Source organism: Leptosomus discolor, chromosome 5 (assembly GCF_034619465.1).
Source record: "Leptosomus discolor isolate bLepDis1 chromosome 5, bLepDis1.hap2, whole genome shotgun sequence".
NCBI classification, from domain to species: domain Eukaryota; kingdom Metazoa; phylum Chordata; class Aves; order Leptosomiformes; family Leptosomidae; genus Leptosomus; species Leptosomus discolor.
The window spans coordinates 62,204,639-62,220,078 of NC_141395.1; the positions used below are offsets into that span (position 1 = coordinate 62,204,639).

Sequence of the window (15,440 nt, forward strand, 5' to 3'; positions counted from 1 at the left end):
AAGTCTTGAGGATAGGACCACTCCTTGTATTCTTGGGAGAAATCCCAAACATTCATTGTGTTTTACTAAGAATCAATGAAAAACAGTTGGTCAAAGCTCCAAATAAACAAAAGCAGAAACTTCACATAGATTGGGGAATTCTGTACTGGTCTGTTCCAAAAGGAAGAAATCCTTAAACAGCATGAGAAAAGCTGCTCCTATGGCCTTTGACTCCAATGTGGACAGAAATTTTAATTTTTAATGTTAATTACAGCTCATTTAAATTTTTTTAAAAAAAAAAAAAAAAAAAAGAGTGCTAGAAAGCTCATCAAAAAACCTTGAAATGGGTTGAAACCAATTACAAAGATATTCAGATATTTTTAACAGTTGCGAGACCACTCTGTTCTCTCTTTTTTCCTTGTGATGTCAATTTCGAATAGACAAATACTGTGAAGAAATAACTTTTCTGAGTGCTTGGTAGAGATATTTTCTCATTTTTTTAAAGAGGCATTGTGAAGACAGAGTTGAAATGAAAATATTTCTACTAGTTTTCATTAACGACTATTGTTGACATAAAATATTAAAGAAAACAAGAAGGCAGCTGTTTCTATACCAATTAATCCAACAATCTGTAAAAGTTGGCTGAAATTGTTATATATCATTCTTTTATAACACTTTCCAGGGAAGTGTTATGGGCATGATGTTATAACTCTCTTTTTTACAGTGAGTTTACTGTATACGTTTCCTATACATTTGAAATTCCTATATGTTTGAAATTCCTGTATGTTTGAAAACATCAGTGACCTAGACAAATGGAGCAGTCATTGGAACTACAATATTCACAATAAAAATAAACCACCATTCCCTAGAAGCATCATATACACACACACACACACACACACACACACACGCACGCACATGCAAATATCTGTGTGTTCTTTATAATTGTAGACTTCAATTTGGGGAAACAGAATGAAGTTGTGAAGAAACAAATGTTGCTGTTAACAACCAAACCCAGACAAACTTAATTTTCCTAAAGTTAAGGTTAACTATGTCTCAATGTCTAACCCACTGATCTTGGCGAGGCTAGGAATCTATTTTCAACCATACAAACGATGTGTTAATTTTGTCAGGATATCAGCCAGTAGGATGCCTTGGTGCAGCTGTGCTGTTTCCAGCTGATTCAGAAAAAGGCCTCTGATAACACTGGAGAGGGTAGAGGGCCTGTACAGAAGTCAAGGAACAATTTCCAGTGAAAGTTGTAGTCATTTTGAAAGGTGATGAAGTAGAACATATAGAAAGCACTCTGGTAGCTCACTGGGGAGGAAAGAAAGTCTGTTTTTGACAATCTGCCTTATAAGGTAGGTAATTTATTCACTAATCCATTCCAGACCACTGCAGTTTAAGAGATTTTTTTTATCTTTGTTTTCAGAGGCCTCAGTTTAGACATGTGAGAACAGGATATAGACCAGATCTTAGAGATGGACATCTTTGCATTAAAATAATCTTTTAAAAAATCTGGATATATTAAAAATACAGATAAAAACATTTACTTTGTTGAGCTATTCAATAAATAAAGACAAGTAACGCCACACGAGAAACAAATTCTTTGGCTGAATACATAAGGTTTTCTTGTATTAAGCATGTAAGGGAAGACAAACAAGTAGAGGATTTAAATGTTTACTTTTGAGTGCATGAATGGTATTTTCTCATTGAGACAACTTATTTGTACTTGCTTTTACATGAGTGAAATTTTCCCTACATTATTAGGTGCTGACCACTCATACTTACTTTGGTGGTCTGGTATTGTCTGATCAGTTTAAAGAAATAGAAAAATATATGTCCCCATATTTCTCAAGGCCAGTAAAGTAACTGGTCACTTAAATCAGTAAGCCTATTTTTTATACCAGTGACAAGATAATTCCATTGAAATCACAAAACTGAATTGAAAAATCTGGATTTATCTTTTCAGTGTATGCAAAACCTGCAAATAAAACTTATCAGACGTATTGTGTTTCCTCATCCTTCACACAGTCAGATGGAAATTCAAGAATCATTCTTGAGTCCTTGCCTTTCATATGATAAAACTGTTGTTGAACGCAACATGTTAATCTACTTTAGTTGTCTGCAAATTCAAGCTGGATTCAAATGGCACACAATAAGTTAAAGGCAGCTGGTATACTTTGGAAAAGAAAAAAAAAAAGAGAGAGGGAGGACACTCATAAAGGCACTTAAGCAGGGAAATCTTTCAAGAATAAATCAAGATATTTTTGAGAAAGCTCTTGTGGGAGAAAAAATGGCAAGGGAAGAAACCACCATTTACATTATAGTGGGTGGGAACCCACAAAACTAAATTATTTATGGCATGAGAGCACTCAATAGAAACATGATTCTGGGGCAAGTGTGACTCTACTGATGCCATGGAATATCTTTCACTTCAGTGGGATAAAAGGAAAAAAATTGGCTACTCTTTCCAGCAGAGACAGGAAGTAAAGAGAAAAGCCGAGAATTGATGTATTTCTAGTCTAAGTAACATGCATTGGTCCCCTGTTAATAGGCAGTGTTCATTTTATTTAAGGATGATATATAAGTTACTGTAGTACATCGATGATCCGTTATTAATATAAGAGTTGGCATTACTTTCATCCAAAATCCAATTCCTTTAAAGTTATTAAGATTTTTTAATTTTATTTTATAGAGGAAATTTTAGCACAGAGGCAGAAATAATCTGCCTACAGTACACCATCTGTTTTGATTATTTTTGTAATAATAATAGTTCCTACACTCGTTCCCACTGTAGCGTATAACTACTGCAAAAAAAGTCCTTTCCAAAAAAGCTTACAGTCCATGTAGGCGACTTGAATAAGAGGAGTTTTCTCTATTTTATTGATATGCAAGTGATACGGAGAGGGATGAAGACATTTCAACTGAACATAGTCTGATGTATCTATACATCTATAATCTAAATTATAGGGTAATCTATAAGTACTGTTTAAAGTTAAGCAAGATAAAATCATTGGCATGTCCAGAAACCTAGTATGTGCTGAGGTGACCAAGATTTGTCATGCATAGAATTGATTTCAGGATCAGGATCTACAAGGCCAAGACTACGCAGTTCTTTGTTAGGAGTAGATGATACAGCAGCTAATGGGCCACATTTTAGTGTAATCATAACACTGTCCACTCCCTAATTTTACCTCTCCCAAGGAGAGAGTAACAGAACCTGGACAGTGCATGTCAGGTTCTTGCTTCATTACAAGATGAAACTCCGTGTGTTTTTTCATTTAACCACATACAACTATACTTCTGAGAGAAATAATTGGGTATAAAGTGTGCTTTTTAACATACCCTTCCTTTCCTTCTGAAAAAAACAAGGCAGACCATTTTGTCATGTCACAGGCCATTTCATTACAATGTCAGTCAAGTCAAAGGTAAAACTTATTTGTTTACTGACACCCTGACACATTGCTAAAATAAATAAATAAATTCAGATTACTAAATACACAAGACAGTCTCTTGAGCAGCCAATAAAATTTTATTGCTAACCAGATAAAAATGTAAATATTTATATACTTAACTAATACTTGGATTAATCCCAAACTGAAATAGGTTTGTAAAGTACATAGAATGAACAGCCTCCTCTTTGTGGGCTACACGGAGAGCCCACATATGCAGTTTAGGTGAATTACTTAATTTTGAGATGGCTGAAGTCAAAGTTAATCCCACACTAATTTATTCATATTTCCAATTGGCCAAGGGAAATCTGTGGAGTTCAAGAGTTTTCAATGTAATCCAGCTTCTCCAGAAGAACATCTGCTGAAATTACTGTTTCTAAACTGCTGTTGGACTAAATACGTTAAATCGTTTTTCATAACCAGTAGCAATAATAGTATACTATTTGATGAGTTTTGCAACTAGACACATCTAGCAAACAGATTTCTTTGTAACAGTATTTTCTGGTTTTCATCATTATCTGGTTCTTTGACTTCTTTTCCCAGTAGCTCCCTGCCCATTGTGGTGTTGGTCTTAGTCTTCCTTACCTATAACCCTGGGCAAGGTCTTTCCTCCTCAGTTGCGGATTCCTGTCGTGCAGCACTGGAGCCATGCTGCCTTTTTTTGGCAAACTGTTTGATCTCAATTTAAATTGCTTGTACAGGACACTTCAGTAACTGCCTCACTTTTAAAGCTGTTTACCTTATTTTGATGTCAAATGTAGATATACAAAACAGAAACCTTAGTCCTAGGCAGACTGACCTCACAACTGTTCTTCCTAGAAGGGAGCCAAGAGTGAAGATATGCAGTGAAAGCACTCTCTGTCCCCCCTGCTTATGCCTGGCCATGAGGCAGGAATATGAGCCTCAGGTGTCTAGAAGGGCAGCCAGGAAGGAAAATGGCTTTACCCACTGTCTTGAGTGCAGGTGCCCACGTGCTGGCAGTGGGGGCTGTGGGGTGGCCTCTGTGAGGAGAGGCCAGGGCTGCCCCACGCCAGACACAGATGGTCCCAGCCGGTCCCATCAGCTCCGACAACCCCACTGCAGAGCATAGCTGAGCCCCTCAGGCAAAGTGGTGGTGCCTCTGTGATAACACATTTAAGAATGGGTAAAAATACCACATGACAATGTGAAGAGTGAGGGACAAATGTGAGAGAAACAATGCTGCAGACATCAAGGTCAGAGAAGGAGGGAAGGAGGCACTGAAGCAGAGATTCCCCTGCGGCCCATGGGAGACACCATGCTGGAGCAGGTATTTCCCATGCAGGACCACACCCTGGAGCAGGTGGAGATGTCCAGAAGGAAGCTGGAGCCTGTGGACAACTACGCTGAAGAAGGGAAAGAGCATGAGGCAGGAGAGGCAAAGTGCTGTGAACTGACCACAACCCTCATTCCTCATCCCCCTGCACTGCTTGTCAGGGAGAGGTAGAAGAGTCAGGAGTGAAGCTGAGCCTGGGAAGAAGGGTAGGTAGAGGTGAAAGGCCTTTTTGGTTTTGTTTTTATTTCTCACCATCCTATGCTGTTATTAGCTGTCAATAAATAAGGCTGTTTTGATCATGACAGTAACTGGAAAGTGATCTCCCTGGCTTTATCTCAATCACAGGCTTCTTCACCATATTTTCTCCTTCTGTTCTGTTAACGAGGGGGAGTGAGAGAACGGCTGGGTGGGCATCTGGCAGCCAGACAAGGTCAACCCACCATGTGTGCTCTCTGAGATACTGGATTGCTAAATCCAGTGACTTCAGGCACTGAGTCCCTCTGTCACAGAAAGGAACAACACTGGAAGTTCTTCTTGACTCTCACTGCACTGTTTAAAAAGTTATATGCTGCTAAACGTTTTTTTCTTCAATTTCAACATAAAACCCAAATGCTTACCATTCACTTATTCTTCAAATGTAGCATGGCTCCAAGTATGCTTTATACAACTGGGTCCAAAGGGAGAGAGAGATCCTTCTACATGTAAGATCTTTGTATACATTAAAATTAGAAAGATGAACTACTGAAGATTTTCTGTTTCTTATGCACTTTAAGGTAGTTAATAATCTCATAATTTATTATTAATATTTTTCTACTTGAAAAAGCTCATACAAACTATCCCTATGCTTTTCAGTAGCAGGAAATGGGGTCACATAACTAAGCTGTCAGGAAGCAAACCAAAATGTAAACTTATAGTGTACATAAAAAGTGGTAAAAATCAATTTACATTTATTATACAGGAGCTAACAAAGTGTAAGTTCATACCCTAGCTCTTTTAGCCATTTCACAAATATTACCCATACTTTCCACTTACCATTTCATCAGTTACTTAGAACAAAGTATGCACAAACCACTTTGTGATGAACAGAGAAAGAGTGTAAGAGACCAACCACTCATTCTTACCTGTTTTTCTCATGAATTTTCAGGATTTCATGTGTCTGTTGTAGCAGCTGTTTTTCTAGCTTGTACGTTGACAGTGAATTTTCCAGTAGCTGAATTTCAAGTCTGGATGTTTGATTTAGCACCTTAAGGATAAATTAAAAACATTGTTTGTATTGTCCCAGTTACGTTGTTACAGCAACATAATGTAAGCATTTCATTCTGACCTGATGATTCATCAAAAATTGTTTCTAAATTCTTTTTTAACCTCAGCTGCTCAGCTGATGCAAACGAATTCAATCAAGCTAGACTGATACGTACCAGCTGATATTCTATCACCCTGTTTACAGTAGAATAATACTAGGCTAGCAGAAAAAGGAAAGGTGACTGCCAAATAAGCTTCATTTCAGTGGAAAGAACAAGAGGCATGCCTCAAACATGCAGTCCTACAAAGCATGCTTAAACTAGAAGAGTGCAAGGGTACTTGGACTGAATCCAAAGTGTTGCATCCACTGTTTTGTAAATAGAGCTCCTACTTTAGCTTTCCTCTGAGTTCTCTCTTCAGCAATGTTGGCAGAAGTCTGGTGTCTGCTTATGTTATCACTACTTGCACTCTTACACAGATTTTTAAGATGAAGGCTGTGATCCTAAACATTGCTTTATGCAATTGTCTTTTACTTTAGTGGTGTTCTGTATCAATAGCACAAGCTTTACTAAATATATAAGACTGAAAGAAGCCTTTTAACTAGATGAAAGAGAATAGACTCCCCCCAAAAATAGTTAAAAACTGGAAATAACAGAATGCTTTCAAGAATGAAAGCAATAATATTAATTAATATTAGTTGATTTTGTTGGGATATCGTTGCTTATTACATAAAATATGAAGGAGTGTGTGTAAATAGTTTTTGGAGATATGTGTGCACATAACAGTTGAGATGCAATCACTTCTGGAACTGAAAATGGTGCCTCTTTAATGGAACCTATCAGACCTTTCTTGGAAGGACATTCACCAGTACCATGATAGGATTGTATGGTAATATTTTCTCCTGCAATCTCTATAGGAATGTGTTGTAGGCTGTAAAGCAAAGAGAATGGCTCTCAAACTCAAATCCAGTGCCTTATTTTTGTTTGAAATTGTTGACATTCACAAAGCAATTTGAGTTGTCCTTTTTTTAAAGGTACAGGAGCTGAAAAAAATGGAAATTACCAGTGTGCAGCTGTTATGTTGTTCAAGATGGATACATTTGGAAGTGCCAGGAGGCATCACTACAGTTTCAGAAGGACCTGGCAGAAGTTGAAGGTGTATTACGAAGGTTGGCAAGGGGTAAGAAGACAGGAAAGCACTAACAGATTTCCAAAGAGGATATATCTGTGGAGCAGCCTACAAAACACCAGTAGAGCTTCTGGCAGAGAGGAAAGCCTAAAGGGAATCAGCGGGATTTTGGATAGATCAGGGATTGGGAGGGGTCAGTGAGATTTTAAGGAGGTGGAGGCTCCATCTTCAGGCCTTCAGACTCCTTCTTACCCTAGTATGGGTACTGCTTATTACAGGCATGAGATCCTGGACCACCTTTCTCCTCCTTGTATTCTACAGACCTTCACTTCTCTGCCATGCAACTGGCTACCTCCATCGTGGCCAAAAGCAGTCTCTTTTCACTTTCTTGAGCCACCTGCACCACTCTTCTGATTGATGGTAGAGCCAGGGACTACAAGGACTTTCTCATACTGCTGAAAGATGGGACGTGGGAAATGCCATCACTGATCTGAAAGTCAGAGCAAGTACTGCAACAAGAAAGAGCCGCTCCCACTGATATTTTGAACACCCCTTAAAATCTTCAGCAATAGGTTTAGAAGGAAGAAGTCATCTGCTCCTTCATGCAGTTGCCAGTGACACGTCTACCTTGAAGTGGTTCCTCAAAGGAAAAGTGAGACAGAGGCAATGCACATTTTGTCCTTTACATGCTTAAAGGAGGAAACCATGAATGAGTACTCAACACTTATACCTATGTAGGCCTTTGGGGATATAAGAAGAGTTTCTACACCTCTTTCTTTACTGAACATACGGTACTAAAGTCCATAGGTCTTTATCCCTTATGCTTCCATTTAGATATTCTGTTGATACTGAATTAAAGATTTTCCTCAACATTTTCATAAATCATTATACAATGTTTTAGAAACTGTGGTCACTTGAGATCACAACATTTCTAAGTGAATGTTGATCTATTAACCACAACGAAGAAAAAAGGTGCAGGGAACCTATGTAAGACAGTGTATCTGTCTTTCACAATTACTGTTGTTTCTCAGAGTACTGTATTGTGACTACGCAAAAAATTGGTAATGATATTGTAAATGTGAGTAAGGACATTAGAACAGAAAATATGATCTTTCACGAAGTGCATATGCTTCTAGGACAAACCAAACAAATGCAATACTTTAATTCCCCTGTTCTAAATGAACAGCGAATACAGTGCAGCTGGTAATATACCACATGCTACGAAGATCAAGAGGAAGTCAGCAAAAATAGTGAAAAAAAATATGCATATTAAACTGATAAAAGAATTCAAAATGCAAATAGTATGTATATTTGCAATAAGCCCAGTACGAAAGCATACTCTCTGTTATGACAGTGATACTCTCGTCACTTCAGTCACAACAGAGATTTTAGTGCTAGGAATCATATGGGGATGGCTCTTTAAATTCATGTGATGTTATACAATTTTATAGTAATAACAAATACACAGTGTTTTAGAAAGAAGCTGATGCTTGTCCCTCTCTCTTCACAGTTTAAAAGCTGCAGACATATACTGCTTTTCAAATAGCTGGAAACATCTTGCAGTTAATAAACAAACTTTCTTGTAGTAGTAAAGAGGCAAAAAACAATGGAGATCAAAGGCTCTATTTTAGCCTGAAACTCGTTATTTAGCTTGACACTTGTATCATTCACAGTTGGTAGCCGGCCTGTTTACTTGAAGTCAAATGCTGATTTAGTTTCCTGGACTGTCCTGCCTGCCTTACACACACAGAGCTAAATATATTAACTAATGAAATCAAAAGAAAGACACATAACAAGGGTCAGTCATCACCCCTGTTGGTACCAAGAAACAGTATGTATGTTTCCTAGAGCCCTGTGTTGAAAAGTTTTATGTGATGATGCATTAGAACAGTTCTTTGCAATTAACAGCTTTTAGAAAACCACTCTGGGAACATACCTGGGTTTCAACATCCGTGAGTTTTCTTGTCTGCTCTGCTGTCTGGCTGAGGAGGCTGGTCCCTATCTCGAGCATGGTGGCGGTATGGTTCTGCACAGCATTCTGCTGCAGCTGCACCATCTCAGATTTCATGTTTTCCACAATGTAGTTCTCAAGCTGTAAACAAGAAAAGGTTGTAGCTGTGGGTTTTTTTACCTGTTTAGACATAAGGGTGGGTAGCTGGCATTCTTGCCAAAAGGGGAAATTCCAGCATTTTCAGGTGGAGCCCAAGTCTCAGTTGACCCTGAGGCTGTTGGGTTAGGGACCTGACTATCTGGGTAGCCCGTCCAATCACAGAGTCCCAATGTTTTTCCAAGTATCATGGCCAGCTGGCATGAGCTGGAGCAGGCCCTGCCTGCCTCCATCTGTGTTGAGGTTGCAGTGAGCCTTTGTGGTAAAGATGTCATGGCAGCTGCAAACTGAATGCCTAAAAGAACAAAGCACACCACAGGGAAACTCCAGGTCCTACATGTACGTCGTTAACTTACATGTGAATCCTTCCTGGAAGAGATCTTACCATATCCTACCTCCCCTGGATTGTACCTATGTCACAGTTGTTCAGAAATACAATTTTTTACTGAGTTAGACCTCTACAAATAGTTTCACAAACTCAGCAATGAACACAGCTGAGTTTAGCCATGACCAAGAAATTTTAAAGGAATGGAGATGCTGTCACAGCAAAAAAAGAGGGAAGTTGTTGACCAAAAGAAATAGAAAGCCATTTTCTTCTTTTGCTTTAGTTGTTTTAATACTATTTGTCTTGCATTTGCAGTTGTTGAACAGAATCTGAATTAGGAGCCTCTAAATAAACCGGGCGCCTTAGAGAGAGCGGGACTTTTTGTTTCAGTTTGTTTTAGTTAACATAGGCAGGGCCTTTCCCTTCTTGCTACCTAGGTCCTCACCCTGCCACAGCAGACCAGAAACCTAGGTCCAGTCTGAAATATGATGAGCCTGTTTCTTACTTATACAGGCATTGTTCTGGTACCTTGCTTGGCGTGCTCCATAAAGTATTAACATAAAGAAAGGTGGCCCAGAACATTGTTTTCAATACCTTCCACTGAAATCAGTTGGAGTCCAGCCAATTTACACTCAGTGAAGATTTGGTCCTCAGTTTAATTTTGTCGCTGATTGTTTTTTATCGTTAGCTGATTCCAGACTTAAGCAACCACTGTTTTACCTAATAATTTAAATCACATTAAATCCGCTTCTGCAGCAGTAAGCATGTTTCATTGTGAAAGTAGTAAGAACCAGATGGAGTTGATTTAAAGACTGAAGAAAGGAGCAGGAGTCAGATATACAGTGTGATTAATAAGGGCTGCTTTCATCTTATCTATAAGCATACCTATGCTTAGGGTTACTACTGTTAGATGTTCTGATAAACTGCATCAGCTAAGCTCACAAAAGATTTATTACAAATTCTATCATTTAAGTGCACCTCCTACTGCTTTTATAAACATTTATACAGAGAAAGAACACTGTCACAATGTAAAATATTTTCTTCATTGGACAGTTGGTGATTTGTCTGTTTGTTTCTTTGTTTACCCCAGTTTGGAGAAGCATTTAATACCCATGATGGTCAAAACCAAAGTAGATGTCCACCAGTTTCAGACAACAAAAACATTTGCTTGAAAGTCCAGGTGAACACTCTGGGCCAGAAAATTGCAGAGTGTTCTAAGTGGTGGGGAAAATTTATTGTTTAATACTCTGATAAGTATTAAAATGATGTTTAACAGCCAAGGAAAACTGTATATTGCAAAACAATGTCTGTCTGCAACAGATGCCACCATTTTCCACTCCCAGTGTAAGTTTATTCCTCTGTTTTAGTTTATTACTGTGAGATAAATATTACAGATATTAAGCTAGATCAAGGGAGATTTTACAGATCCATCACATTTCTACACCATGCTTTTATGTTCAGAAATATTTTGCCTGTATATCTCCTCTTTCACATCAGAAAATGTATTTTTAGCCACTCTTTGCTTCTTGTTGTTTTATAACCCGTTTGTTTTTTTTTTTTTTTTTTTTTTTTTTTTTACATACTATCCCTTGGTTGCAAAGAATCCCTATGAAAGAGCCCCACAAACTGGATGATTTTCTTTCTCTGTATTCTGGTCCAGATGCTGGAACTCCTGAATAAGAAGTTCAATCTTGTCCCACAGCTGTCACCACCTAATGAAACACAGGAGTCTCAAGTCATGGTACTGCCCATGATGGGATACCAACACATACAATTCCTCACATCCACTGTCTTTTGTTTCCAGATAGGACCACAACATGTCTGTCGTGTGGCTGTATAGTGCTTGATTTGTAAGTCCACAGCTTTCTGCAGGAAAACCCACGCAAAAATGTGGTAGCTAGAGTTATTACATATCAGAAATCAGAAACACAGATAGTGATATAAATATAAAAAGACGAAAAGACATTTATATGTCTAACTAATTTTTTTGCCTGTTATTTATTCATATTTATTGACACTACAGAAAGCATTGCATTTGAAAGCTCTAATTGCCTTTGTGTAGAGCTACAGCAGGTTTTGACTAGCAAGAACACAGGCATAGATTGAGGCATATTGGATAACTTGTACTTTTAATTATTGTGGTCTAACACACTCCCCATGGTATCCAGTCTTGGGCAATTGCCCTTGGTTACTCACCCCTAAAACAGCCTCTGATTGAATCTGAGACTGACTCATTATAACAACAAAGCTGATTTTCCTGTTTCAGAACCACTCATTAAATGCTTTTGTAAATATTTGGTGTTCGGTACACTGCCACAATAGTTTCTATGAGCACATCTCAGGAGCTATTCACTCATGCAAAGAAGAGTAGAACAAGGACTGAAATAATGTAGAGGTTCTGTTACATTAATTCCCCTTCCTTCCTTCACCCACTTCTTTTAGTTTGCTCAGTAGATTTATTGGTTTTAATACTGGTCCTGTTAAAATCAATGGCAAAATTCCCATTGACTTCAACAGGCCAAGATTTCACCTATTATTTTTATTGCAGGAAACCAACATTTACCAGGTTCATTATGGCCAAGCAGTGAGTTTTATCTGAAGTCTTCCCTTCTTTGGAGGCATTGTATTAAGTGTACTGAACCTTAGGCTGAGCTTTCTTTGTGGTTAGTTAAGAGGAATAGCATCTATTTAACAGGTGATAAAAGGATCCTTGCAGGGTGGCCTCACAGAAAATGTGACAAGCAGAAACCTATTCACAAACGTAAACTCAAGAACATTTAGGGTTTAAAATATTTTTTAGAACCTCTTCATCCTATAATTAATCTAAATTCAATTTGTTCAGAGACTCTGCATTAAACTGTAAATATATAACGCGTGATTAAACACTCTTTTCCGTGAACCTACTTCTAAGGCTTGGATTTTCAAATCCTTATGTTACTGTTTCTCTTTATTTCAGTTGTTACTTTTTGTTGCAAAAGTGAAACAGAATTCTTTTCTGCATTCTTTTCCACCCAGCCAGCCTCCCACCATATGGCTTTCCACAGTGCACTGATGCACTTATTAATTTGGCTGCATCTGCTTTTGGTAAGACTCAATACATTGCACGGGAGTTTTCAGTAATGCAGAATTACCGGTGGGATGCATAATAATGTTGTAACATTCTCAGAAATAAAACTGTCAGAAAGTTCAGTGTTATTGTTTAATAAACATTCCAGAGGATTATGCATTAAAAGTATCTAGCTTTTTCTGGACAATGTTTATTGAATAATCTTCATAGAAACCACCCAAACACTAACAGAACTATTAAAACGGAATCTGTAACTTAGGGCCTAAGTAAATGATAATGGTTTGTGGCAGATGGCTTATAAAAAAATAAGAGCTTTTTCTTTTACTTTGATCAAGTAATATTGGTCCCATGTAATTATATGCTAAGGACTGCTATGATATCCAGATGACATTAGGTTTTCATACAGTGCTTTAAAACAAGAATGCAAGTTAAACAATAGACTGCTCTCCCTCTTCTATCATATATTGCACATACTTTGTGAAAGAAAATGCACCAGTGATATTTTGTAAGAGCTTTTTTTATCTTGTCATGCTTCGCATGCTTGAAGATTTACCACTACCAACAACCAACAAAAGTTCAGTTCTTCTTTTCTTGGTTTTCTGTCTCAGGGGGGGTCATAACCCACACTGACAAACTGCCTCAGGGAGTCAGATATAAAAGTGACATTTGATGTAATTTGTATTTTATAAATGTATAAACAGCTTTAGTGGGAATAAACTGGAAGAAGTTGAAATATATAGAACAGCATAGAATTTCTTCGACTTTTGCAGCCGCAGAAAGGGGTTAGGAAGGAGTTTATGACTGAGAAATTCAATTTTATTTGGGTAATGAAAAGGACAACATTATATTTATTTTTTTAAAAAAATAACACCTTCTGCAAGCTATTTGTCAATGAGAAAAGACTGACAAACCAACAAATTTACAATGATGCAGCTTTCTTGTATTACAGATCCAGAGAGCAGAGACCAACCAGAATATATCCTTCTACTATTTCTGACCATATGTGATCAGTGGGAATCAGGGAAAATGAACATGGATGGCACATAAAGGCAATGAATATTGCTCAAATGTTAACAGGCTAATCTGCACCTGATTTGGACAACCTTACGTGAGATTTAAGCATGTCAAGGAAAGCACATATCAGCCAGAAAAAACCCTGTAGATACACAAATAGACAATTAAGATGACTACTTTTCCAAATCTATCCTCAATTAGACTTAGTAAGATTGCAGTATAGAATGCACAAAGGAGTCAAGAAGGGTTGTGTTTGAGGAAGAAACTTCTTCAAACCTTGGGTAACTGATTACCTACATTAAGATGATACAGAGTATGTATATCCTCCTAAACTACATGCTAAAATGAACGTATGCATTTCTGAACTGAAACTTTAGGTTATTTTTTCCAAACCAAATGTTCCAAAATCATCAAAGTTACTTTTTCTTAAATCCTTGAATCTTTGAATGCTTCAATCTGGCATTTCGTATGTTTACTATCTGGCTACAAAGCATAATTCATAGACACAAATAAATTGCCATCAGGAAAAACTGGTGGTTGACTATGTATGTTTAATTTATAGCCAGCACAAGATATAGGCATAAATATAGATATAGATTAGATATAGATATAGTTATAATCTGTGAACATATCCTCATATGTATGGAGGCTCACAGATACAAATAACCACTACTTGTTTCTTTAGCATGTGACCACTGAAACCACAGCTGCATTCTCAGCGCACAATGACCAAATACCGTTCGATTCAGCCCCTGCTGACTGATACTGAGATTTGTAATCCAAGTGACCTCCAATATACTAATGACACTTGTCCTCATGGTGGTTGAGCATGGTTTTATAACAACCTTCAGTTAAATAAAAGTTTGCTATATAAAAAAATCTTTTAGCTAGTTAAAAAAATAAAATTTTAAAAAAACCCACCAGGTTTCCCTCATCAGATAAACAGAAAGATGACCAGATATCTTTTTGTCAGAAGAAATCAGGGATAACAGATATCAGAGATTATTCCAAAACACATGACGTAATCTTTCTGCTATATTCAGCCTCAGTATAGTGTCTGCAGGAGATTTGTTTCCAGTTCTGTATGTTGCAATTCAAGGAAGATGGACATTATTTTGGGAGAGTGTACAGAAGACAGAGTGGTCATAAATCTAGAAAACTGAAGACTTAGGAAAGTTTAGCATAATAAGAAGGCTAATAAGAAAATATCTAACTAGAAGGACATAAAAATGCAAAGAGAGAAAGAATAATCTGTTTTCCAGATCCACTAAACTGCAGTAAGTGGAGTTTAACTTTTACATATTAAGGGAAAATTTTCTAACAGTACAGGTAATAAAATACTGATAGAGATTCTGTGGGAAAACCGTGAAAACTCCATCACTGGGGGTCTTAAAAGAATACTTTGGGTAAAGATGAAGCAGATTGTATGGTATTTTATAGTTCTTTCTAGTTCTATTTTTTCATTCTTCTTGGGTTTTTTATTACTTTACTTCAGACCTAAGCTTACAAACAGTATTTGGAATCAATACTATAGTAAAATCTCCATTGGACTGAGAAGAGGTTTGGAAAACTCATCTCCTAATGAAACTTTTAGAAGGAAGCCAATAAAAAAGGGAGAGTCTCATGAATTAAAACCACAACAATTAAAAAAAAAAAAAAACCAAAACCAAACACATAATGATATAAATAAGAGGAACTGTTCTGCATAGACCAAACCAGCAAAATGAGGAAAGCCACCGAGGTTGTTTCTGAACATATGAATATTCCTCAGCAGGGATGAAGTCTGTAGAACCATCTGAGAAACTATTGTGTGAACTAGCTCTGCAATT

At 37.4% G+C, this 15,440-nt stretch overlaps 1 protein-coding gene across 1 annotated transcript in view; it reads right to left on the minus strand.

Annotated features, from left to right (window-relative positions):
- The window catches only part of ANGPT1 (angiopoietin 1), a 161,914-nt gene that overhangs the window by 77,896 nt on the left and 68,578 nt on the right, over positions 1-15,440 (minus strand). Inside the window, exons 2-3 of the mRNA XM_086465234.1 lie at positions 9,035-9,190; positions 5,850-5,971 (exon numbers count right to left, since the gene is read on the minus strand). Coding sequence (XP_086321360.1) covers positions 5,850-5,971; positions 9,035-9,190 — 278 coding nt within the window. The remainder of the gene's footprint in view (positions 1-5,849; positions 5,972-9,034; positions 9,191-15,440) is intronic.